The sequence below is a fragment of the Poecilia reticulata genome, linkage group LG11 (assembly GCF_000633615.1).
Source record: "Poecilia reticulata strain Guanapo linkage group LG11, Guppy_female_1.0+MT, whole genome shotgun sequence".
NCBI lineage: Eukaryota > Metazoa > Chordata > Actinopteri > Cyprinodontiformes > Poeciliidae > Poecilia > Poecilia reticulata.
Genome location: NC_024341.1, coordinates 16,714,635 through 16,740,445, shown reverse-complemented (window position 1 = coordinate 16,740,445; position 25,811 = coordinate 16,714,635). Strand labels below are relative to the sequence as shown.

The 25,811-nt window shown below is 38.0% G+C and overlaps 1 protein-coding gene across 11 annotated transcripts in view; it reads left to right on the top strand.

Annotated features, from left to right (window-relative positions):
• The window catches only part of ptk2aa (protein tyrosine kinase 2aa), a 65,045-nt gene that overhangs the window by 1,104 nt on the left and 38,130 nt on the right, over positions 1-25,811 (top strand). For 5 of the 11 annotated variants that reach the window (XM_008422137.2, XM_008422135.2, XM_008422133.2 and 2 more), the window contains exons 1-2: positions 22,324-23,241; positions 24,945-25,189. In XM_008422137.2, coding sequence (XP_008420359.1) covers positions 23,118-23,241; positions 24,945-25,189 — 369 coding nt within the window. In that variant the 5' untranslated portion in view covers positions 22,324-23,117. Of the gene's footprint in view, positions 1-10,538; positions 10,801-18,914; positions 18,942-22,322; positions 23,242-24,944; positions 25,190-25,811 lie in introns of those variants that run through there. The other 6 variants (XM_008422130.2, XM_008422129.2, XM_008422128.2 and 3 more) reach the window with 4 other exon arrangements.

The window sequence follows — 25,811 nt, the reverse complement described above, 5'->3', positions numbered from 1 at the left end:
GCACACAACTCTGATGCTCACATAAAGCAGCTTCTTAATAGATCTGTTTCAGAGCTTGGCTATTTCCACCCCTTTTTCTATTTGTAATAAAATTACCTCTACAAAGTTGTTTGCTTGTATTCTGTAGGCTCAAATGAGACATGAGCTTTTGCAATGTTCAGACCCTAATTTCACACAATATTTGACCTTTTTGCTGTTCTGCTCTTCATATTTAAATGTAACAACCTGTTACTCGCTGGTTAATTAGTAGGGCTATCTGCTCTGATTACTAGCCAGTAGTCACTTGGGTTACAAACATGCTGTTACCACAATAAAAGTGACAGAGTGATGAGTTTTGTTTTTTGTTTTTTTTTTGCTAATAATGTTTTCTTGTTGTCAAACTCCTTATTCTCGTAAGTAAGGGGAAATGTAGTCGCCCTCTGTCAAGATTTAAAAATGCCATAAAACTAGAAGGAATTATATGTACAATCAAATTAGTCCAGATACAATCCAGATAGAGAGATTGATAATACTTTAACATTTATTTCCCTTTCCTTTTAAGCTGTAATGTGAGGTAAATCAAATTATTGAAAGACACCAAATCAGGAAATGAAAACATTTCTTTTTCTAACCCTCTCTGGCTTGATTTTTTTTTTTACAGATAAACGGTTATCTGAATTTATGTAAAGCAACATCTTAATCTCCATGACACAATAACAAGCCTGGAGGTTATTCACACTTAGTTAAATATTGAATATCTTAAGATCTTGGGTTGGATTCTAGACGCTGAAGCGCTCAATGCAATCGTCAGAAACGGTGCGCTCTGTACGCTCAAGTGTGAAAGAGGTTCTCTGTTTGCCTCTGCTTCAAATTCTACATGCAAGAAAATGTATCCTGAGGCCACCGGAGCTTCTGATTTAACAGCGCACAAATTAGAGCGTGGTTCTGCACGTCTACATTTCCATATCTGAAGTGCTGCTTTGTATATTGATGCGATCCAGGATGCTGGTTGCAAATGATGTGGTCCACTCTAATTTTGTTTTTTTACAAATTATATGTTTGACAGCGCATTATTAAAGTTATCTAAACCAACTCCGCTGGTTGTGGTGGCTAATGACAAACTCCTGTCATCTGAAAAGTGGACATGCTCGTCAGGAAGGTGTCCTGCAGGAGCCACTTCCTTCTCTACAACAAGCCAGAGGTGAAATGCTCTCTTTCATGTGCGGCTCGTTGAAACCACACGTCTCTCACTTGAGTGCTTCGAAAGGAAATCCTTTCTGCTATTAATAAAATCCTTTTTCCTGCAGTTTCGAGATAGTGTTCAATGATGTCTAACTTACGGAAGAAATTGGCTTAAAAATGATTATGGTCCACGCGTTCTGCAACTGCTGCAGCAGAGTGCGGTAATGTGTGCTAATTACTCAGATGTCTTTTCGATTTTCATATTGCTGTGTTTGTAAAAAGGCTTTCCAAACTGTAAGAGTTAAAGAAATCGCTTAGCATGCAGTTGTGCGCGCCGCTTCACCTTCCTAATTCAATCCTTCCTGTGGCAGATCCACGGCAGGCCAGCACAGGCGTGGTAGCCTGTGTGCATGCTTATATCTCTCTGCATATGTGTGTGTATAAAGTGCAGAGCAGTGCAGGAGGCCTGTATTTATAGAAACACTTGGCTACACTCACTCCACTACCCTGCAGAGATGTGTGCTGTGTTTTTATCCGTTCTGTCTCTTTATGTGTTTTAAAGGTCTTCCGTACTTGGCCTCTGTTCGAGTTTTGTCTGCAGAAGAGAGAAAATGGGAAAACATTCTAGAAAAAGGCAAGACTGTAACACAGCCAGCAGTGTTGTGTTGCTAGATTGCAGTACACCGTGACTCATAATGAGTCTAACAAGTGATAGCACTCACTGCAGTCGCTATCTGCGGAGGCATGTAGACATCCTGACACACAGTATGTGTGTGTCATGAGGATTTCATGAAGTAATTTGACTTTGGAGAGACGCACAACTCTGCACTTGTTTCTTTGCAGTTTGAGTGTTGAGTCCAGGCAAGCAGGGTGACTGTGTGTGTGTGTGTGTGTGTGTGTGTGTGTGTGTGTGTGTGTGTGTGTGTGTGTGTGTGTGTGTGTGTGTGTGTGTGTGAGTTTAAAAAAAATTTTTTTATCCCAAGCGGTTGGCAGCCCCGGACCTACCTCAGCTGTTTTTTCAGTCCTCGCCAAATTTAAGATTGCTTTTGGCACCTCCAGATTGCAAAGGTGGGAAAGAGAAAACATGAATGAACAGTTGAACCGAGGAATTGCTGCTGTTTGTTTTGGAAGTTTGACAAATGCAGTGTGTTTGTTTATTTATATTTATGGACAGTGCCAGATTGAAAATCTCAACACATGCATCTGTTCATTCCCAAACACTCCACATTTTGGACTGATACTACTGCATGGAAAATAACACCTAAGAAAACTATATATTGGTTTCAGAGAAAGATTTAAGTCAGTGATCATTATTGAATTTTATTAATCTCTTTGTAACTATGAATTACTTGGTTTGTTGCTAAAATATGGTGTAGATTTTATGTCAACAGCATGTTTAGAAATATATATACTGAAAAAAGAAAACGTTGACGTGCTCGATACATGTTGTCCCTGTTGCAAATACACTGTTTTATGCAAAACGTTACATATTGCATTGAAGCTAAATATTCAGCATCTGTCTGTAATAAACTTTGCAGCCCTGCATCTCACAATCCCGGAGGTGGTTTTAACTCTGAAGGAAAAGCAGAATTAATGCGCGTTTGGGTGTTTAGAGATAAGCAGCAAATTGTACATCCATTCCCTTTGCTTTTGGGATGCATTCAGGAAGCAGACCCCCACACCCCTCGGCACACACACACACACACGCACGCACGCACACACACATTTTCAGAGCACTTATTGTACATCCTAAAACATGCCGTGTCCCTCAGGAGCCTAAAAGGAAAACGCCTTCTTCCTCTCAAAGCAGCTACGCTGCTCATGCGTTTGCTAGTATTTATGGGTGAGTTGCATGTCTGTCTGGATGAATGCTTGCTTGTTGTTCTTGTACTGGAATCAGGATGTTGTTTACCACAGATAACTTGGATAAACATCATCCTTGTCTTGTCAGTCAGTCTTTCACTTCTTAAAGTTAGGATTAGAGCTTTCACTGTAAACCCATGTGGTTGCGTTTGACTGTTAATGTTGCGGTTCAGTTACGTAATGTGATAATACAGCTGGAAAAAACTAGCCTACAGTATTGTTTTTGACTATAAATGTCTAGTTACTCGTATGTTTTTTTTTTTTAATGTGCAGTTCACATTGGCTAGTCTTTTTAACACAGAAATCACAGCCGAAATCCCTAACGTCAACGTAAACACTGACTTTTGTTTCCTTTTGCTGAAATGCAGCTAAGATCCCACCCAGTGCAGCTCAACAAAACGTAAAATACAACAAATGTGTTTTATTTAAGCAAAGAGCAGCAAGTTTAACTTGATGTTGCTGTTGTTGTTGCAGGAGCCATAATGGAAAAACAAGTAAGTGTAGAACAGTTTGATGCAAAACAGTTTGAGACATGTTGACTCTGTTTAATTAATAGCCTTTTCGCTTGATGTTTATTTGCTATTAAAATTACTTGTAAATTGTTCTGAACCTAAAAAAATTTGCTTAACTTCATAATAAGCTTTTAAACAACATTAAAGTACATTTTGAAGGATATTTAACAGGCTCAACCCTATACTCCATTTAAGTTCATGTGTGATCTTTGCAAACAGCATTAATTTAAACTTTGCGCAGCAATCTTATAACTGTAGTGTAATGCTTATCAAAAATATTTTCAGCTGCAGTGACTGAAGTTTACTACACAAGTTTATTGGTTAAGTAATTGCAGGTCTGCTTAGTTGTGCGATTGGATTTCAGCAGCCTGACGCAGCTAAAACAGAGCTGTTTAGAGAATCAGTGTGCGCATTCATGCACTTTGATAGATGAATGTGCAATGCGGTTTGCTAGCTGTATGAACTGAAGGTTGCTACAATGCCAGGAAATGACATCAGCAGTGATGACTTATCCCTGCTCGGGGCATGCACAGTCAAGGACAGACGGAGTTGTTCTCACTTGGAGCAAGCCACCTTCGGTCAAGTGGGTCACTGCAGTGTCACCGGTATAATAACTGTTTACAGTTGGCACCTTGTCAACATGAGAAGCAATGCAGCTTCCTCGATTAGAAGTGTCTGGTCAAGCCAAGGGTTGTTGCAGAATTTTTACTGAACTGTGATTAAACTAGTTACGAGAAATAAACAGCTTAGATGCTCCAATGAATTGCCTCTCATCCTTTGATGAGTGAGTTTATGTGTGTGTGCACGGATGTCGTGTTTGAGTGAACAATCAGTGTAATTGCATTGGACTGAGTCAGAAGGCTGGGAGACAGAAGTAATTGTTGGTCATTGTTAAATGGAAAGACAAGAGAAATATGAGAGGAGCAGATGTTGAAGGGAAGGATATTCTTTTCTGCATTTTCCGCTCATATTTTCTCCTCAATATAAAACCCACTATCTGTGTTCAGCTTCACCTGCAACATGTTGATGTTTCACAATGGCTTTTAAACAGGAAATCCCCTCTTTTGATATGGTTTCTCTTACCTCCTGCTGAGCAGGGCCTTACTTTACCATTCTCTTAGTCACAGCATCTCAGAATGTGCCTTCAGACATGACTAAATTATTAATGTCATTAAAAAATGTGGCACATTCTGCTATAAACCATTAACTAATGAGAGCATAGAGATTTTTCCGCTTTTTTTTGGATGATAGATCAAATCTGTTCCCACATGCTTTTTAAATCTGAACCAGTACTATTACAGTTACTCTTGTAGATGTCCAATTAACAGTATTTTGTGTTTCCATAAAATATCTTGATAAGATACTGTTAAAAAAAATTACAAACAAATTGATAATGATAATGTACCTGGGAGTCACCACCGTTCATCAGAGTGATAAACCGTCTCTCCAGAGAATCTCTTCTATCTGCATTGTGCAATTGCTGGTTTTATCAATAGTGCAGATACAAGTAGACTACCTGGTTGGTTTGGAGGGAGGGAGGAGGGGGTCGGCTCTATAAAGTTGACACCTGGTATCGTGGTGGATTGGGACCACGGCCTCTTGCAAAAAGCTTAAACATGCGAATAATGGAGAACTCTCTAAAAATGCTTCTGTCTATTGTAGTAGTTCAAATACAAAATATACCTTCATATCCATGTATACAGTGGAAACCATCTTAACTCTTCTGCTGGAACGATTTATTCGTTCTTCGAGGTACAGCCAATCAGCAACAAGGAAGTATCTGGTGCTTCTGGATGGATCGTGCTTTGTGCATAGGTGTTTCAGCTTCCCAAGCTACATTTTCTTTTGAATATTTTGATATACTCTACAAAAAAATATGCAAAAGGGCACATTTTCCGATAATTCTTTAACAGAAAATGTTCCGTATTTTCCGTATATCTGATGTCATATCTGATGCACCAGATATGAGACAGAAATATCTGTGAATAGGCAGGGTTGAATACTGAACTGTGAATAGGCAGGACTCCACTGTAACACTTTGATGTCACTTTTAGGATTGTTGCATGTTAACGTAGCCTGGCCATTGCTTTCTTGAGCAAGTCCGCTCAAAAAACATTCTGGATGGTTGCACAGTCTGGCCTTTCTCCCCTTGACTCGGATATCCGCGGTCGATTTTTGACCAGGGACAAAAATCACACTGATTTTCTGCACTGCTTTAGAATTGTAATCTGACAATAGTTTTAGCAATGACAGCAAAGGAAGTAAAAAAAAAAATCTTTCAGTCTGTTTTGGTCATGCTTCCACATGAATTAACATTAACATTCATCTTGTTTGGATCAGCTCTTCTCTCCTCACAGTGGAGGATGGTTGCTTAGAGCACAGGTAATTTTCGGTAAGCTTCATAGCGTCGAACTGGTGCATTGCATACCTCAACACAGTCTGCGCCTCCAGGACGCAATTGTTTCTCAACAGCAAAGAGCCCAGACCTTCTGTACAAAGCAAAGTACAAGGGGCTGGTTTTTTACCAGGTTAACCAGAATAACCAATTCTATTTAATTACAGATTGGAATAACTCACCACAAGTGTTGTTAGATGCATATGAACAGCTAAGTTGGTTTTCCCAACTTTATATTAAAGTGTTTTGTATTTCTGTAGCTCTACACTTTGTCTATTCTTTGTCCAGCATCTTTGACAGACTCCGCAAAACATCTTGAAACATTTTATGTTTGCATAAACGCAAATACTGAAATTAAAGGGAGCTGCTAAAGAATCCAAGGCAAGATGTAAGGGTCGGTTCTGGAGGGCTTATGACATGCATGGCATTTTATCCCAAAGGTTTCAAATCAGCATTTATAAACATTGATACAAAAAAGAGATTCTTGCCAAGTTGCTATTTTATTTTAAATCACTAAACAGGGTGTCGTACAGCATAAACTATATCAGCATAAACTATCATTGTGGAACCAGCGGAGTAATAATGGTTTTCCAATGGATGGTTCTCACTACAATTGCAGTGTCATATTGTTGTGTGCAATATCAGCACTGAGACAGACTGTAGGAAATGTTAGACTGTTAAGTAAGGGTTGCCTGAGGTTCATGTTCCTAACACTGATATCAAATCTGACCAGGCGGAAAAGCTCTCTGCCCTTGATGCTTAACCTAGTTTTGATACTCACCACTGACTTAGGATGGTGGTGCTTGACATGCTTAAGTACATGGAGGGATCATAATGACAGAAATTAAATACAGAAGTGATATAAATGGTAATTTATCTCAAGTGTTCATAATAAACCACTTAATAAATAGAGCCATGAAATCAGGCATATTTTCCCCATCTGTGAAAGCTGAAGGCCAATGAGTTAGAGGTAAGGCGGGTCTAATTAACAACATATTCATACATTCTTGTATGCAAATGAGGCAGTGATAACTAAACCATCTGAAGGCATCAGGGTTTAATCTTAATGGACAATTTTGAGGATTGGACATTAATTTGGCAGAGTTGGAGCAATAACCAAACGTGTTCAAGCTTACTTAGCTTTATATATCTATTTGTTTTAGAGTGACAGTTTTTATAAATATTTGACTGTGAATAAAATAAGAGATTCCACAAGAATCCAACCAATGATTCTATAAAAGCCTGGTTAAAAAAAGTATTTATTCCTTGAGAATTATGTTGGTTTAATTCATTGCCATAATCTGTCATTTTCATAAGACTCTTCTTGGTTAACTGTGGATCAGAACCACAATCTTTCAAATCTTTAGACAAGTTTAACTAATTACATTAGCGTGCCTCAATAAATTAAGATATAATTGAAAACTTACATGTATTTCTGTAGTCCAGTTCAACAGTTGAAGCTCTTCAGATTACAGAAGACCTTTAAAAAGGATTTTTAATTTAAATAAAAATATTTTTACTGCTGTGTTATGGCCTACAATGTCATATAATATTAAAATTATAAATTTTGATTGCTTAAAAAAAAAAATCAAAATGAGTAAAAATCAAAGCATTTGAAAACCAAGAGAACTAAACTGTTATACATTTGTCAGGTAAATTGGCTGTTTGTTTATTCCAACATCCATCTACATTTTACTGCTTAATAAAACACTACTGAGGATTTTGTCTTGACTTTACTCAGAACCAGCGAGAAAAACTAAAAACGACACAATCACACCTGTCCGCTCAGCCAAATCTGTGACCTCACGTCTTCTGTGGCGCAATCCTCAGCCCCCATCATGTAGTCAGTCAGAGCCATAATAACCTGCAAGGAGAGCGACAAAGATCGGTGGTGAAACACCTGGATTCATGCCATGTAGGTGACGTCAGTCTCTCTAATGCTGGAGTTCCAACGCAAACCGAGGCTGAGGTCAGATGTGGGGATAATCCAGCAGTGTCTGTCCTTGAGTCAGTGCATGCATGTCTGCCTTTGTCATTAGTCACCAGTAGGCTCCCTCTTGTAACAAAGGTTCATTGATGAATTGCACTATGGCTGTTTGTTTGCAGCAATGTCTCTCCATTCTTTGTTGTGCAGAATAACGTAAAACATAAAGGATAAGTTGCTCCGTCCTGATGACTGTGCAACCGCTAACGAGCCACGTTAAATTGGTAAAAATTAGTTTTGGCTTTATTTTTTATTTTTTTTTGTACAATCTCTGTGAATGTGCTGTACTGGTAATGCATTCTTTACTTGTAAATATGTTTATTATTATTATTTTTAGAGATTTCTACATATTCTAAAAAGTTTTGGGTGCTCAGATGAAGATGAGAACATACCACTTTAAAATCTACTCCACTAGAGGGTGGTGTTAGTGCACCAGCATCATGAAGCTGGGATTCTCACACTGGGGCAGAGATTAGATCAACCTTCTACATGAGAGCCACGGTAGTGTGTGTGTGTGTTTGTGTGTGTGTGTGGTTGTGTGACATCTTGAGCTACTAATCCAGCGGCCATTAATCTCATTTACTTCTGAGTATTTCTCATCTTGTCTGTTGGATTGCTGCTTTCCCTTTTTTTGTTTTTGTTTGAATGTGTAGACGATGAAGAAACTATATTTCAACCGTTACTCAAATGTCGAGTTGGACCAGCAGTAAGAGTCACACATTGCTGAGTATTTCATTATATGGAGATAATCCAGCAGTGTCTTTTATTTTTAATTAAAAAGTGATACAGTTCACCATCACTCTGCAAGATTGACCAAAATAACCTTGGGTTTTAGACAGCAAGATGTGATGAGTTATCATTGATATAGGATCCCAACTAATACTTTGGATTCTGCTTCATTAAAACTTGAGCATCTAACATGATTTATGAAATCTATTTGGTATTTTAAGCCAGAAAAAAAATCTGCATAGCTACCAATAATAAAACAATGAACTACCTATAATGCTGGTTCAGCTTTATTTGTTTTAGGCCAATGTTGTTTTTTCATATTACTCAAATACCCAAATCAGATTATTTCGCTGACCCTGATTTAGTTTTTCCCCCATGTTTGCTTGACTTATAGGAAGGTGTGGAGAGGTTCCTAACATCAACGTATGCCAAGGGGTTTAAAAAGTTCAAAATGACCAACTTTTTCCCTAAATAAAGCCTTTATTTAGCCAGGGAGTTGGCACTGAGTGAAAACATCTCTTCTTCCTTGGAGTCCAGGTCAAATTGGCTGCAAGAAGCACATAAACTTCTAATGGTTTATGGCAAAACATTATTATAAAGTTAACAGAGCTTGAGAAAACAAAGCAATTTCAAAAGTTGTTACAAAATAAAAAAAAAAGTTAGACATTAAAACTTTTAAGATGATGAAAAACAAACCATCATAAACAAAAAATAACTATATTACTATAATGGCTCAAGATTGATGAGACTTGAAGAAAGGTAGATTAATAATAGATAGTTTACTGCGGTATAAAACACGATGTGACAAAAGCTTTGAAAGTTAAGTAGGTAAATTACTTAAAGCTTAAAGTCCAGTCTTTACAAAAGAGAGATATATGTTCACATGATATAGCATTTTCAACCTAAATAAAAACAACCAGTTGAGGTGTGAGCATTTTTTATTTATTTATTTATTTTTTAAGGAAATTATCACAGTGAGCATCAAAGGATAGATTTGTCTTCGAGCTACATTTCTAAGTATTCCTATGAAGTGACATTGACCCTACTCATTTATAAAATTAGATAATAAAACAGATCCTTGGAAAACACCGTTATATATTGTAAGTGGAGCTAACACAATTCACCGAGTCTTAGGTTCTGGTCTCAAATAACTCAGAAAATAAGGATGTGGAAATTAAGGGAGTGCCTTATATAAAGATGATGCAGTTTTACTATTGTATATTGTACTATAAATATAGTAAAAACCATGGTATTTTTACGTAGGGTTTTCAGAATGTCATACCAGCCCGTGCCGACTTGTAAAGTTGCGCCCATATGGCCTGTGTAAAACGCTAGATGAATGGGATTTACTATCCACACCGCATGGAATTGGATTAAAGTATAATTGGATCAAATGTGTAAAGTCAGTGGAACAACTGACTGCTTCTCGCCTTGTCTCACTTCTCTTTGTTGCTGTAAAGATGGATGATTTCTGTCGCAGAGCGCTGAGTGTAGAACATTACATTATGACTAATTGAGTGGCTCCTTAGGGGTACGTTTGTGTGTCAGAGATAGAGTAGCTAGAGGCAACATTTCCTTCTGGTTGTCATTATCTGCTTATTTATTGCGATGTGTGACTTTTTCATTGTTTACCTTTGTTGACCTTGTTTTGGTTTCTTTATCCATCTTTTTCTTCTTGCAGTTATTGCATAAAATGTTCCCATGTGTTTCCTTTTTCACTTGCTTCTCTTCTGTCTCCTGTACATCTGCTCCCCCCCCCACCTCCATCACTCTCCTGAGGGATCAAAGCCACTCCCCCATTTCCCTCTCCCTCTTTCCTTTTCTCTCTTTCATCTCCCTCCCCCTTTCATGCTTACAGCCTGTCTACTGCTCCTCTTTTCCTTCCTCCTCTTCTTTCACGCGTGCCACTCATGCTGCTCTGTGTTGGTTTGTAGTAAAGTAGTAGTTGGTGTACAGAGAGGAGGCGGAAAGGGCTGAGCTGTGATCTTAAGTCGACATTGGCGTTCATTACTGAATGAACTGGGAAGCAAAACCCGAGGCACCAGAGCACTGAAGGGTGGGATTTTGGCTTTTTCCAATTTAGCGGTAGAAGAGGATTACTGTTCTCTTCTTGACTTCTCCTCACATTTGCCTGTAAATGGAGGGACTTTATCATGGTGAGAGTTTATCACACATTACCGTTTTGTGATTGTATATAGGAAATTGTTTGTTTCTCTGTTAGGTCTGTATTTATTTTTCAGGTCAGTCAGTGATTAGGAGACTTCCAATTCTTATATTTCTGTGTGTGTTTAGTTTATCTCCAATTGTTTTATAATTTCCTGAATCCTCATAAGTAATAAAGCAGTTTTGTTATAGGGAGAAGCTGCCATCTGTCACCCTAGTGATCAAAATCACACATTTCTCTTGACCAGCTGTAAGCAAAGATGTGCAGGTCATACATGGATTATTTTTTTTTTCATCATCAATGCAGATAATCGTGCAATTCCTTCCTTTTCTGTTGAATTTAAATGACTGCATCTATCGAATAACTTGCTGCACATTGTTTCGATCTGTTACCTAAAAAAGTTTTTAAATTAAAATTGGAGTGACCCAAAGCAGAGCCACTGCTCCTACACATCGACAGTAGCCTGGGGCATCTGGTTAGGAAGAGATGCAGCGAAAGATCCAGGACACACTGGTAGGACTAAGGGGGCTTTCACACCAGCCTTGTTTAGTCCGCTTTAATCCGACTTTAGTTTGTTTGCCCAGAAAGTCTGGTTTGTTTGGGGAGATTTGAATGCTCAATCCGCCTACAAACCTAGGTCTGTGTTCGACTGAAGTAAACTCTGATACAGTTTGAATTCATGTGCCAGTGGACCGGAGACCGATCCAATTGCAGGAAGCAAACTGTAGCGCAGGGCACTCTGGGTAAATACAAACGCGAAGGTCTAACGCTAGCAGGAGAAAAGACTTGTGGTCTTCTACCAATAAGAGAAATCCAACAACCACTAAAATCTGACACTACTCCATTTTGTTTACAGTTTGCAAAGAAGGAAGTTGTGAGGTCTTGTGTCGTTTTCTTCAGGAAGTTGTAGTGCAGCGCCACCAGAGGCAAGGGAGGGAACAGGTTTTTCAAATGGTTTGGATTGTTTGACACAGTGCAGTGCGAAAGCGAACTGAACCAGCTGTAAATGTAGCAAATATTTCACCATCGGTCTCCAATCGAACTGAACTTTCAGGTGTGAAAAGATCCTAAGTTTCTCAGCAGACCTGGGAATGCCTTGGGATTCCCTCAGAGGAGCTGGCCCAACTGGATGAGGAGAGAGAAGTCTGGATTTCTGTGCCTTCATGACCCAAACCCTGATTAAGCAGAAGATGATGGATGGATAGATAAATAAATTACACAAATTAGCTTGTGGGTATCAAAGTTATGTATGTCAGTTAGTTATTTATTTATTTTTTTTTTTTTTTATTATTGTTTTTTGTATAGCCTATTTGATGAGAGTCTTTGAGGCACATTTACAGTTCACCAATATTTTTGACCATTTTTCTTTCATATATATATTGACTTTACACTTAAAGTTAGTATTTTTTTTAACTCTCAGTCTTGCTCCTGCTGATATTTTTTTCTGGCGGAGCTGTTAGTTGATGTATAAGTATTATTTCAAATTTGGCTTGATAACACATTTTTATCCACTTGCAGTTAATGCTGTGCAGGCAAAACCTAGAGGAAAAAGAGGTTATTCTGGTTTATGAATTAAGCACAATGGTTTTAACATAATAAAATTTAACGTCTAGTGTTTCAGTTGCACTTTGCACAACTTGCACCTAAAGCTAAAACTGTTGATTATTGAGGACTAACGGAGAGAAAGCTGCATCAGTCAATTCTGTTTCTCTTTGATTGCGAACATTATAGTAAAATGTGAAATTACTTGAGGGAAACCCACGGTTATTTGATCAAGAATGTGCATGGACTATAATTCAGTTTTATGTTGGGATCTGGATAGAAAACTGGAAACCAGTATCTGCCCATAAAAGCTATCACAACTGAATGATTCAGTCTTTTTTATCAGGTTGAATAATCTGAATGATTTATGGTCACATGTTAACCAAATGCAATAGAGAAAGGAATGTTTCATCATTATTATGTAATTCAAAATGTTCAAGGGGTTGATGTATGGAGTTAACTTATTTAGGATATTTGATGAGATTATCTTGGTCTCCTGAGAAATTAATTTGATAATTTGTTATAATAACAGACTCTATTATAAGTAGTGAAAGCTAACTATTTTCTGCCTAAGCTAATTCAGCTTTCATTTGATGAAATAAATTGGATTATCTTTGTTCAACCTGGTTTTATTTAACGGATATATTTGTCTGCTTTTTTATGACCAAAAGATGAAGGTGCTGAAACAAGCGAAGGGGTTTCAACTTTATCTGAGCATACCCATGAGAAGAGGTTTCTTTGTGTGTGTGTTTTTGAGTGTAGGCAGAACTGTTTCAATTTGGTGGGCTGTGTCTGAATACAGGCATGCTTTGTCATGCAGCATGTTGCCCACATGGCTCTTTGTGTAGCTGTCAATGTGTTTCTACTTATGTTTAAAAGCCTGTGTGTATGCTGCGTGTGAACTTTGCCTTAAGCCAACAAAACTCCCGGTGGTGTTTTGTTTCTGGGTTATGTCATCTATATTTCAGTAAGTTCAACTATTTCGATATTGACTCATCATGGAGGGAAATTTGCTCAACATGAAGTCGAGCTTTTAACAGCTTATGAAAACAGACGCTCAGACGGCAGCCAATAGTGTTATTAGGCAATGGCTGCCTCATTGGCACAATAAGAACCAATGAGATTTTACTGTAAACTCTCCAGACAGAGTACACATCCATCCATCCGTCCGTCCGTCCGTCCGTCCGTCCGTCCGTCCAGAGCAAATAAAGAATGTTCAACTATCGACCAATCAAAACTGAGGAGTCATTTTTGTCTCGCCCAGCCGCTCCAAAGTGTTTCCTCTCATGTACGATGAAGGCAGGATTCAATAATTAATATCACATTTGCATTCCTTGCACATAAACATGTTTTATTCTCGTAAACAACTGTAAGTCTGTAATTCAATTAAGAACTGCACTTTAACTGATCCCTGTTCAAAGATTTTAACCAACACATAAATATCCCTGGTACCATTTAAAAATGATTTGAAGGATTAATCTATCATCAGCTCATTCGTCCATAATCTGCAGTGCTGAATTAAACATGATGTATCTGCTCCGAGTGTGATGCATTAACATGCGAGGATCTTCCGTGAGCTGCTGGGGTTTATCGCAGCACCTGAACGATGCACACTTGAGTGAATGTCTGTCTGCTTTGGGCAGATAAAAGTGCGAGCACTCATGCGCCTCCGTGACCTTATTATGTTGCGAGTGCATGTAGGATTTATCTGCAGGGTGTGCATCATCTGCAGCCTGTATGTAGGCAGACGCGTTTATATTAGCAAGGGGCAGCTGCTGGATAATTATTTGATATTTATCAGAGCCCGGCTTCCGTCAAACTCATTGCATAAATAAATAAGCAGAAGAAATGCAGCTTAGTCGTATCAATGTTTCATAGCTTGCTCTTAACTGAGAGCAGCAACTTGTGCAAATCACACTAAAGGTTAATTTCAAAACTGTGAAACGTGATTGACAGGTGCGTTCGCTGCCCCGAGCATTGTGTTGTTGCATTGCTAGACTGTACGCTCCACTAACACCTTTACAGACTGGCATGTGTGAATACATGTCAGCTGAGCTTCAACATTAACCTTTCAGCATAAACTACCAACTAATTCAGTCAGCTTTGTAGGAAGTCTGTAAAACGTGCCAAAAAAAAACAACAACAAAAAAAAACAATGTCTGTTTGAATATTTTTTTTGATTCAGTGTACAATAATTTAATTTTCGAACCTTTTCTAACTTTCTGATCTTTTCCAAACAGATTTAAATTCAGATGTAAGACCAGGAGTTTAGATGCTTGCTTTGCAGCCTCTGGTAATTGTTCTGTATAATTACAGTTAGCAAAAAAACGGGGGTAACGTGCAATTATCCTCAGCTTGAAGAGACAGTGTTTGTGTACATCTGGGTACTTATATCTGTCTAAGTGGGACAGGAGTTTTACCTCGGTCTGCTCTGGACCTTTTACTTTCAGCCAGACTCTGAATACTTTTCTTTATCTATGACACAAGACCATATTAAATGAGTAATAAAGCGGTAAGTAATTTGAAGGAGCCATCTTGGAACCATTGTGTCAACATTTAATGAAGAGCAGACGTACAAACTACGACGAAAATGGTGCCCAAATTTCTGTCCACTGGAATATATAAATTTTCCAGTAGGTTGCTTGCATCTTATATGTTTTAGCTTTCAAACTTTCTCTATCATGGAGCATACTCAATTTGGAAACATCAGGGTTAAAGTTTAGATCTGAAATCGCAAATTATAGATTCCATCTATACAAGCATACTGTCTTTACTAGGAGGCAGGTTTTCCACTTTATACCGGCATTCTTTGTTTTCCCACACAGATTATTGTGCTGCTCTTCATACTTCTTAGCTCACCCTCAAAAAGTCGGAGCTTGCGTGCAAATGTGCCCTGCAGTGTGTCTCTGCTCAGACATGGGAGACATTTGGAAAATCTTTAGAGCGACTTAGAATTTGTGGCTTTGATTACAATAATTAACTTTGTTTCATTCCCTCAAAATCAGGCCAAGAAGAGCCAGACATTTCTCTGCTCTTCGTATTAGGAAGGAAAGAAAACATTAAATTTAAATTCAAGGCTTGTGCTGTCTAATGGGGAACCACATTTCTATCTAAATTAGGCTACATTACATTTACCAAGAGGCCGCAGATTTTTAGCTGTTTTATAATTGCTAAATAAAATACCCTTCAGTAAAATTTACATGAATTCAAAGAGTTTTGAAGAATTGTGACATCATGAAAGATAACCTAATCCAAAAACCAAAATCTTTAACTCGAAGAGTGAGAGAGTTCAGTTTGGATTATGTTGAGTGACACATGACACAATCCACACAGACTAGGCTTTGAATCCTTTTCCTGCTTTCAGCTCCACTCAGTTGGAGGAGCAGGTGTCCGCTGGGCTGCCTGTCAGTCTGCAGACAAGCTTGTTTTCTGTATGTGTGTTTCTTTGTGCATCGACTGTTTCTAATTAAATTCTTGACAATTTTGCTTCTAATATCTTTTTGTACTTTTTGTATTCTTTTGTATTTTATTTGAGTGGAAAGCTTCTGCATTGCTATTTTTTTATTTTTTTTATTTTTTTGTTTGTTTGAAGCTTTTCATCCAATATTCAGTTTTAGTTCTCAACCATAAAAAGACTGCTGTCGCCGCTGCTTTCAACCCGTGGCTGCAGCATCGCCAATGTGGCTGCAAAACTTGGACTACGCAGAACTTAGACTACTCTGCATTGTTAACAGAGAGAGACAAGCAGAGATGCAAAAGAGCTCAGACAGCCTACAGGCCAGACAGCAGATGTTACACACAGATTTCAGTTCCATTAAATTGTCATTAAAGATCTTTCATAGACAGATTCTGTCAATACTAACTTCTCCTAATCAGTTCACTGCTCCAATTTACTCACCTATATTGGAAGTTAAACATTTAATTTTATTTAGTATATCCGTACATTTTGAAAGGATTAAAAAGATAAGTGAATGATGAAACTGAGGGATATTTACTACATATAACATCCATTCATCCATCCAGCTGCTGTCTGTCAAATGTAGAACTATATGCCTTAGACTTATACTCAACATAAAGTTTTGAAGTTACATTGTTAAATGGACTGAAAAGTGCACTTAACATGGAAAATGTTATTCTCAAGCTGTGGAATTTGGGCATAAAAACATATAGGAACCCTGTTGCATCTTCTAATCAAGTCAAAAAAATGCATGCAATATAAAAACCTGCCTATGTGATATTTGGCCTTATTAGTAAAACTTGTCAAAGATTTGAATTGTGTTTTCACTAAAGCTGTAGATTCACTGACAGGATATTTCATACAAGAATACATTTTCTTTTCAAATGCTAATACTGGTAATTTTGTAACCATTTTTAACATGTACTATGGAATGTAAATCAGGTTTCCCTAAGTGTATTATAAGCCTGGCGGGCCATCAGGCTTTACTTGCACCCCCGCCAGGCTAAGCACTGTTTATTTATTTAAGTTTTTAAAAAATGTTAGCATTTTTTTAAGACTTTACAGTTGGTGTTCAGATATTAATCTTCCAATCTTTCTATAAAACATAATTATCAAGTGACATTTTCAAATTTCCTGTCAATTGTAAACAGTTTTAACATAAAAACGCTGTGCGCCGCTGGATGAATGACTGCCCGAGTGCCCAAACCACAGGGCTGAGCAAGTTTTCTAGAGGGAAACCTTGAACATCCTGGTTAAATTTCATTACTGCTCTTACTAACTTTATATAGCTGCATTATTAGTGCCATTTAACAATAATTAAATTAGAAATATGAGTTTATTTGACAGGTACAGTGCACATCAATTAACATCTTCTGTAAATATGCCAGAATTAGCCAAATGGATATTTATCATCTGTTGTTTCCAGAAATTTGTCTTGCAAAGAGCAAATAAAGGTTATACAAAAAAAAATATGATGAGTTAACCATGAAAATTTGGTCAAATACAGTAAATACAATTAATACAAAATGGTAAATACAGATAAAGGAAACTACAACAAGGAGTCGTTAAAACTATCAATAATGCACCCGCTATGAGTCACATCTGTATCTTTTTCTGTTTCTGTAGAGTTTTCTTTCCACCATCAGTTGACAGCCATGTCTGTCCTTAAGCCCTCTGTGTATTTGGACATCCATATGCAGTATTTGTTTCTGAAGCACTCAGACGCTTATCCTTTATAACCCTCTCTCTAACACAGCCCAGTCAGTCCCATAAGTAGGTGTCAAGTTCCCATAAAGCTTCTCCTGAACTTCCTGTCAGAGCCACAGAGCTGCTCTGTCATCAAAGCTCACTGCAGCAGTCAAATACTCAAAGTATTTATAGTGACTTGGAAAAGTATTCATTTCCCATTTTTGTCATTTTACAGCCACAAACTTCTATGTAATTTAGTGGGATTTTATGTTATATAGATTTACACAAAGTGGTGTGCGATGATGAAGTGGAAGGTAGGACAAAGATGAATGTCTCATAAAACCTTTGACAAATAAAAATCTGAGAAGGCTGACCTCAAACGTTTGTAAGAGAGCATTATTTAACTGAGGCTGAGGTTCACCTGCCAACAAAACTACAGTTTTAGTTTTGTTGGCTTAAGTAAAGTACTGGTGTTTACAGATACTCTCTATCCAGTTTGACATTTAAAAGAGTATGCAGCCATTTTTGTTTCAAGATGTTCAAAGCTAGAAGAGGCATACTCCAAAAGACCAGCAGTTGTTCATGCTTTGAATGATGGAGCTACAAGGCATTTGTAAAAATTTTAAGTGTTATGTTTCCATCTATGTGCTATTTTGTGTTCTTTCATTAAAACCCAATCAAGGGGGTATAACATTTTTTGCAAGGCACTGACATGCTTATATTTGTCTGCTTAACTGCTGCTGAGGCCAAAGATTAAGTTTTCAAATTGTTCTACCGAGAAGACGCAAGAAAATGTTTAAATCTAAAGGACTTTGTTGGAAATTTAAGACCTTACAGCGGCTTATGGTTTCCTTCTAAAACTTCAAGTCTTGCTGCCGAGTAACCTGATTATTTAATCCATTTAATCCATCTTCATCTAGATGTGGGGTGGTAAACTGGAATTAAAGCTACGCAAAGCATTAACTTCCACTTGTGTCAAGCAACAGAAGTATATTCCATCTTCCTGTGAAGTTTAGACGTCCAAACAAAAGGCTAGAGGTTAAACCACATCCTCATCTCGCAGCTGCTGGACCTTTAACACTAAACAATAGGGCTATTCTCCAGAGTTTCCCACTTTAACCTTTGATTACTTTTAAATACTGAGGCCTCAATATGGGAGTCGGAGGTGAATAAGGAACCGATTGGATATTGATTTGAAAGGTCAATCAATAACCGAGCGAAATGTGTGTGTGTGACCAGAAGACCACGGGTTGATTTTTAATTCAGTTACGGTGACGTAAATTGCCGAGCAGGCCAGGATATTTGTTTTGGAGGTCATACAATTGAACAGGGTTGGGGACACCTGCTGTTTGTTTGTTTGGGGCCAAAAAAAAAAAAAAAAAGACAGCTGACAGGATATTTTTCTGTTTTTCTTTCAGATATTTCCAGGATCGCCTACTACACAGGTGAGCAACTGACCCTCAGACACAGTCTGTGAGATCATCCAGCTGCTTCATTCACTCATACAAAAGATAAAAAACGACGTTCACAGCCTCAACAGATTTACTTGTTTCTTGCTAGAACTTGATTTGCCACATTTACATTAGTACGCTTTGTATTTCTGCTACCTGTCAATAGTCCATGTGATTAAAGTGTAAAGAAAATGAAAAGAATCTTAAAGAAGAAACATAAACATGGTAGCTTGGACTCCATATAATGGGAAGAAAATGTGTTGGAAACATTTGTAGGTATGTTGAAGAGTTTAAGGTAGAGATTTTGTCAATATAGATGTTCTCAAATGGATTTAGGTCTGAACGTTGACTGGGACATTATAGCACATGAATATACTTTGATTTACACGACTCCATTGTAGCTGTTTCTTCCAGGACTGTTCTGCATTCAGCACTCATCTTCTCCATTTTTCTCTGACGAGTTTCCTTCTTCCTGGTGAAGAAAGTTATCCCCACAGAGTAATTTCTGCGATCAGTGTTTTCTTCCGCGTACAGTGCTCTCTACATTTTCTGGCCAAAAGGTTTCATTTTGGTTTCATGCGATCAAAGCACCACCTTCCCGTACATCAGGGGTCCACAGCCCACACTGTAGGAGATAATTTATTTTGGGAACACGGAACCATCCGTTCCTGTTTTTCTGTACTTGACACATGTGACGATTTGCAGCTTGCAGGGAGCTGGGAGAGCAGCATGTGGCCCTGAGCAAAGTTTGTTATTATAGTTGCTATCACCTCGGCTATACAGCAGACGTTTTCCCTTAAACTATAAGTTCATGCAATTAGTTAAAAATGTATTTGTATTACATCATTACTCCCTGACACTTGTATTTATAGAACATCCTTATGGAATCAACACTGAGTTTACCAGCCAGGTGATGAAGTTAGAACATAACAAACATGGAAGAACAGGGAAAATACCAAAAAGCATATACATTTTATGAATGTAGTAAAAGCTAAAAACAAGGCTTGAAAATAAACAAAAGTAATATACTGGTCAACATGCTGGTTATTGATGCTCTGCACATTTTAGGCAAGTTGCTAAAGATTGCCAAGTAATTTGTAATACAGAAATGCAGTTAAATATAATAAATAATTATAAATCACAGTATAACTCCAAGTTTCTAAGCATAATAATGATAATACTAAAAACACCTGATAATGTTGAAACTATCAGTCTAAACCAGTGGTTCCCAAACTTTCAAACTTCTGAATCAAAGAATAAAACTAATATTCTTTTATGTTAAAGTCCTTTATTTAATATGCTTAAAGTATAAAAGCTAAGCAGAAAACATCAATCTTTTTCTTATTTTAGGAAGCGTTTGTCTTTAATTTGAAAGATTTTGTAACAACTATAGATTTTTTCACTGGGAAGTCATAATTGCAGACAAAAGTACAGAACTAAGGTGCTCTGTTTAAATTATGTACCAGATTGATAATGTTCTCACTCATGCTAAGAGAAAAATAATAATAAAAAACAGGAGTTTTGGCTCCGTCCCAATGGAGATCTTCCCATTCATGGCAACATCCGGCCCCTCTGACAAAAGGCTTTTAATAGCCCCCACCAGTACACAAACGCACAAACCCCCAGCTACCCAGAAGATTTTCATAACAATGGACTAAAGCCCGAGATGGACCACAAATTATAGGAGAGCTGCACGTGCACACACACGCATGAGAAGGCACAGTTTAATGGCTGCTCTGTTAGGCTGTCTGGAGACAATCCTGATTTAGGATTTTACAGGTTTGTCAGTGATTGCTTAGCGATCGATTGAAGCTGATACAGTTCTTTATCTGGGCTTAATTGCATGTTTAAGGACGCTAATTGTAAGAAAATTACTCGTTTTATTTTTTTTTTAAATACTTTTGTCCCAACATTTTGTTCATTCTGTCATAAACTCTGTGATTTATGATGTAACCCTGGTATAAACATAAAGAGAAAATTAGAAAAATGAGAATAAAATACATTTGGAAGAAGAACAGAATGGATTTTGTTAGGATTCAAAATGGGAGTGACATAACAAAATCACTATTATAAAGCAAGTGAGCGTATTAATTGAAATATTTAATGTGGTCATTCAGATTTATGACATGACCGCATCTTTTTGTTTTTTATGTTAATAATTTTTTGCTGGTTTGGAAAGAAGTGGAGAGAAATCGACTGCGTTTCTGTAACATCTTGCACTTATTCATCTTAATTGTAAGCTTTTAAAAGTTATTATGAGGTAACAAAACTACAAACCCCATAATTAGAGGTGCCATCAATTGTCCAGAGATGAACAATGACCTGTTTTTCCCTTGATTTGTTTTCAAATGCTGAAATCAAACATTTTCCCCTATTGATTAAATGCATAAGAACTAAGAATACAAATAATACCTTAAATACCTTAAGCAGTAGTATAAATGCTCTTTTTCTTTGTGTTTAAAAAAAAATAAAAAATAGAGAGATGCTGGAATGCTTAAATAGCAAAAATAAATTGTTGGATAAAAATTACTCTATCAATAATTCTGCATAATGACTTTTATATGTTAAAGCTCTTAGATGACAAAAAAAGCTTTTAAATAACAAAAAACATTTTAATTGGCCAAAATCTAAAATTTCAAGAGAGTCCTCAAGGAAAGCCATAAGACTTGATAACTGGTCAGGAAGTGTAATCTAATCAGACCATGAAGGCAGCGAAGCAATAATTGTTGGAAGGAATTTTTCCTGGGACATTCAGACTTTCCTGGAAAACAGCTCCTCAAAATGGGTCATTGCATATTTAGGCAATTAAAATAAGAAAATTATTTGATATCCACTAGCAGCTCTTCCATCATGGAACAGTTACAGTTTGAGTTTTAATTACTGACTAAAACCTAATGTCATTACTTGTTATAAATCATATGCTGTAGGAAAGGGTTGAAGTTGAGTTATTTAGGTCACATTCTAGAGCTAGACATGATTAATTTAAGTTGACAAAGTTATATTTCATTTCAGTTATTAATTTTTTGTTTCATATTTCTTGTAAAACGTGAATTTAAATCAAAATATCTGAAGAAAATCTTAAGTTTTCATTTGAATTGCGATGGATTTGGGGGTTTTCTGCATTTCTAAGCAACCCGAACTCAGATGTGTACACTTCTGTCCTTTGCTAAATAAAATAAACTTTCCTGCATAGAAAATGGGTATTTTACATTCCTTGACTCACTTTTATAAGCTTAAGATTAGAGATAAGCCTCATGAGCAAGGGTGGGAGTGTTTTTGTGTCAAATGGAGAGGATCGAATTAGCATATTAATAGATTTTAGCTCCTCCTCCTCCACCATCAGTCCCCTCTGGATGGAGTGCTCTCATTCCTCCCTAAACTTTCTTTCAGTTGTGTTGCTCTGTCCTCGTTTTCCTCTCATTCACATGGAAACAATCGCTGTATTCCTCCCCATCTCTGTCTCTGCTTCCTTTGTTTAGGCGGCTCAATCTGTCCTCTCACTTTCTGTTTCCGACAAAAGACGATAACTCTGTGTTTGTTTCTCTGTGAACGCAGTAATTGCAGCTCCTTCTCTTTTGAGCACCAGCAGGCTGAAGCTCCTCTGGATCAGTTCTGTATGAGCTGGATTTGGCTTTGTGTTCTCGATAAAGGAGGATTTTACCCAGCAACCTGGCGGATTTATTCTCTCCCCTGAGCAACAGTTGCTTGAAACTTTCACAGTGACCAAGACGAGGGAGGTCAAGCACAAAGCGTCGTTTGAGTCTGAAAACCAACGATGTGTTTTCATCAGAGAAAAGGCACTAAGGAGTAACTGTGGAGCGGATAGGAAAGGAAGAGCATTGAAGTTTTGAGGGTCTCCAGGGAATCTTGTTGTTCTGTGTGAACTTTGGATGAAAGGAAAATATCAAGAGGACAAGTTTTGTTGAGCTGAAACTCTTCCCGGATCGGCCAACTCTGGAGGATTTTCATGCTGTTTTCAACACTTTAAAAATGGGCCTTCTGTCGATTTTACTCAGTTGGAAGTAACATTTTGCAAACTGTTGTGTAAGAGCTACTTTGCCCCTTCCAGGATGTATTTTTGTGTAAATTAGCGTTTGGATTATGTAAGAGCCTTCTGAAAGGCGTCTCAGGATCCTGCTGCGCTTGTTTATTTGACTTCGGCGCGTAGCGATGCGAGGCTGTGAAGCGCCGAGCTGCCTCTCCGTCCTCGGAGCAGACAGGCAGAGGAAGGGGCAGACATGCGTTTCTATGGCGATGAGCGGCTGCAGTCCTTTCCCCTTGTGCTGGGACCGAGGTATGAGTGAAATCTCCTCAGAGCACACACTCAGAAACATGCAGCAAGGAGCATGAGACCACTCACACACTGCGTGACATCTGACTCCATGGGAACTGGAGTTGGTATACCGGGAAAGCTACCAGTTCTTGCAGCAGAATGTGTGTTTGTATATGTCTGCGTGTGTGTGTGTGTGTGCCCCCTGTCCAGTCCTCCCAGGTGCAATTACCTTCCAAAACGTATCCATTTTCTTCTAATGGAGGACAAGCACAGGAAGGAAGGAAGGGAAGCAGAACAATGAAACTTGAGGCAGATCTGAAGCTCTGCTTTCTGATATTGACGACAGAGCAACACGTTTATGTTTCCAGATGAAGTTTACAGGAAGTGTGTCAATGTCAGAACTTCTTATTTAGGATAACATGGCCGCCTGTGGGGCATTGTCTGCTCTGGTTTATAGCTGCAGTAAGAGACTTGGCGCTGGCTGCAATTGCGTCGCTTCATTTCTCTTTGGTATCTTATTGTTCATTGTTTTTTTTAGTCTTTCCTAAGAACAATTCTATTGAAGAATGGATACTTACTGTACAGCGTTTACGTCAAAAGGGACAGGAAGGCCAGAGTAGGAAAACAGAAGCGAGGAGGACTCAGATGTGCAACGTTAGCGCTGGAACAATCTGGAGTTGACAGTAGATTTTACTGTTCAACCAACAACTGATTTACGACGATCATTCAGTATTTGTTTAATTTATGCTTTTGTCCCCATGTATCTTGTTTCTTTGATACAAAACAAAAGACAGCAAATATCCCTACTGGTGCTATGGTAATATAGTGAAACTATTCCACTATATACCTTTATATTGCTCATAAGTTTTTCCAAGCAGCAAAATATTGGCTTGTAAGTGAGGTTAAAGCAGCGGGGGCTCATTTCAGCCAGCTGAACACTATGTCCAGCAACAAGCAGGGGAGGGGCAGTTCCATCACAATTATATGTCAGTCTTCTAACAGATGGAGAAAACAGCGGTCACTATGGGGCCCTTTGGTGTCCTTTTAAATGGTTGGAGTAGGATAACGCTCAGCTTTAGAACCTTTTAACATTTTGTTGTACTGTGATGTTGCAAACTGATCCATGCCTTTGCATTCCATCAAAACATGATTAGTGGTTTCGTTTTTTTTCCGTTTTGTTTGTGTCGGATCATCAAATATTTTTCACTTTACTACTTACCTCAGAACATATGTTCTAAAACATGTGGCAGAAATCACTTCCTGCAAAACAAATTTTTTATTGAACTTTTACAGACTTCTAAAGTTCTGACTTATCATTTGCCCTTTTCTGGATACTATTTTCCTTATTGTTCAACTCATATTTAGTACTTAAAGGAATTACAAATAACTCCACCTCAACAGATTTTTACAGTTGTATTAGAGTTATTGTGTTTTACACCTGAGGTTGAATTTAAACGTCTTTGTTTTTGTTCTGGTAGCATCTTTAGAAACCTGAAAGTGTTGTAGTGTGTATACATTTCTAAAAAGGTTATAAACTGTATTTAGTGGACCATAACGACTCTTTATTGTCTGCTGACGTACCCAGATGAAAAATTCACGTCAATTAAGAAGTTATTTATTTTACGAGTTTAACTTTTTAAAATTCTAAAACATGCTAAATTTTAAAACTTTACTTTTACTTCTTCCTTTAACTTACCTCAGCTTTTCCTCTCTGAACCCTGCAGAATATGACAGACACCTAGCAGCGGCAGTCTCAGCAGGGAAAACCATGGCAACAGCCTATATGGACCCAAACCTGAACAATGCCTTCCTAGCAGGCGCCAAGTCTCGGCTGAGCGCAGGGGGATCGGACCGCACCATGGCTGGTTCCGTGGACAGGGTTCTGAAAGTCTTCCATTACTTTGAGACCAACACTGAACACAGCTTCTGGTCATCCAACATCAGATACGGAGATGCGACTGATGTCAGGGTAAGACACGCATTCACCTGTTAACTCCTACAAAGAAGGCTTTTTGTTCTGGAGATGCTTTAAGTTAAGACATGTAACAGTTTCCCAGTGTATGTCCCACAAATGGCTGAACCAGTAGTTCTAACAGGAACCAAGCACAACCCAGTAGTCTTACAAGTAAGCCTTAAAAGTAAGTTTGAGGTTTGCAACTTGCACGGATGTTTTGAAATTCAGCTTACAGTCACTACATGTAGGTGGTGTGATGTAACAGGTTTCCTTTCCGAGGTGTTAATCGCCCTGTTGCATATAATCCACAGAGGCTTTCTTGTTGTTTTTTCCTTCTGGTTTTGACCTGGAAGTTACAGCAATGGACCAAAAACAAAAAGTAACTGTATACATGAAAACATCTGCAGCAGGAAAACTGTTGTCAGTAATGACATAAAATGACTCCCATGATATTTTACTTCTAAGACTTGTTAGAAGTTGCTAACAGTTACTATCATTCAAAGAGAGGAACCCTTGAGTAAAAAAAAAATATATATATTTTTTTACATTCAGCTTGAGGCATGAATTCAAATATCACAACAGTTGTTTTAACACAGCTTGCCAGCTACAAACCTGCACCAGGAATCCAGTATAACAC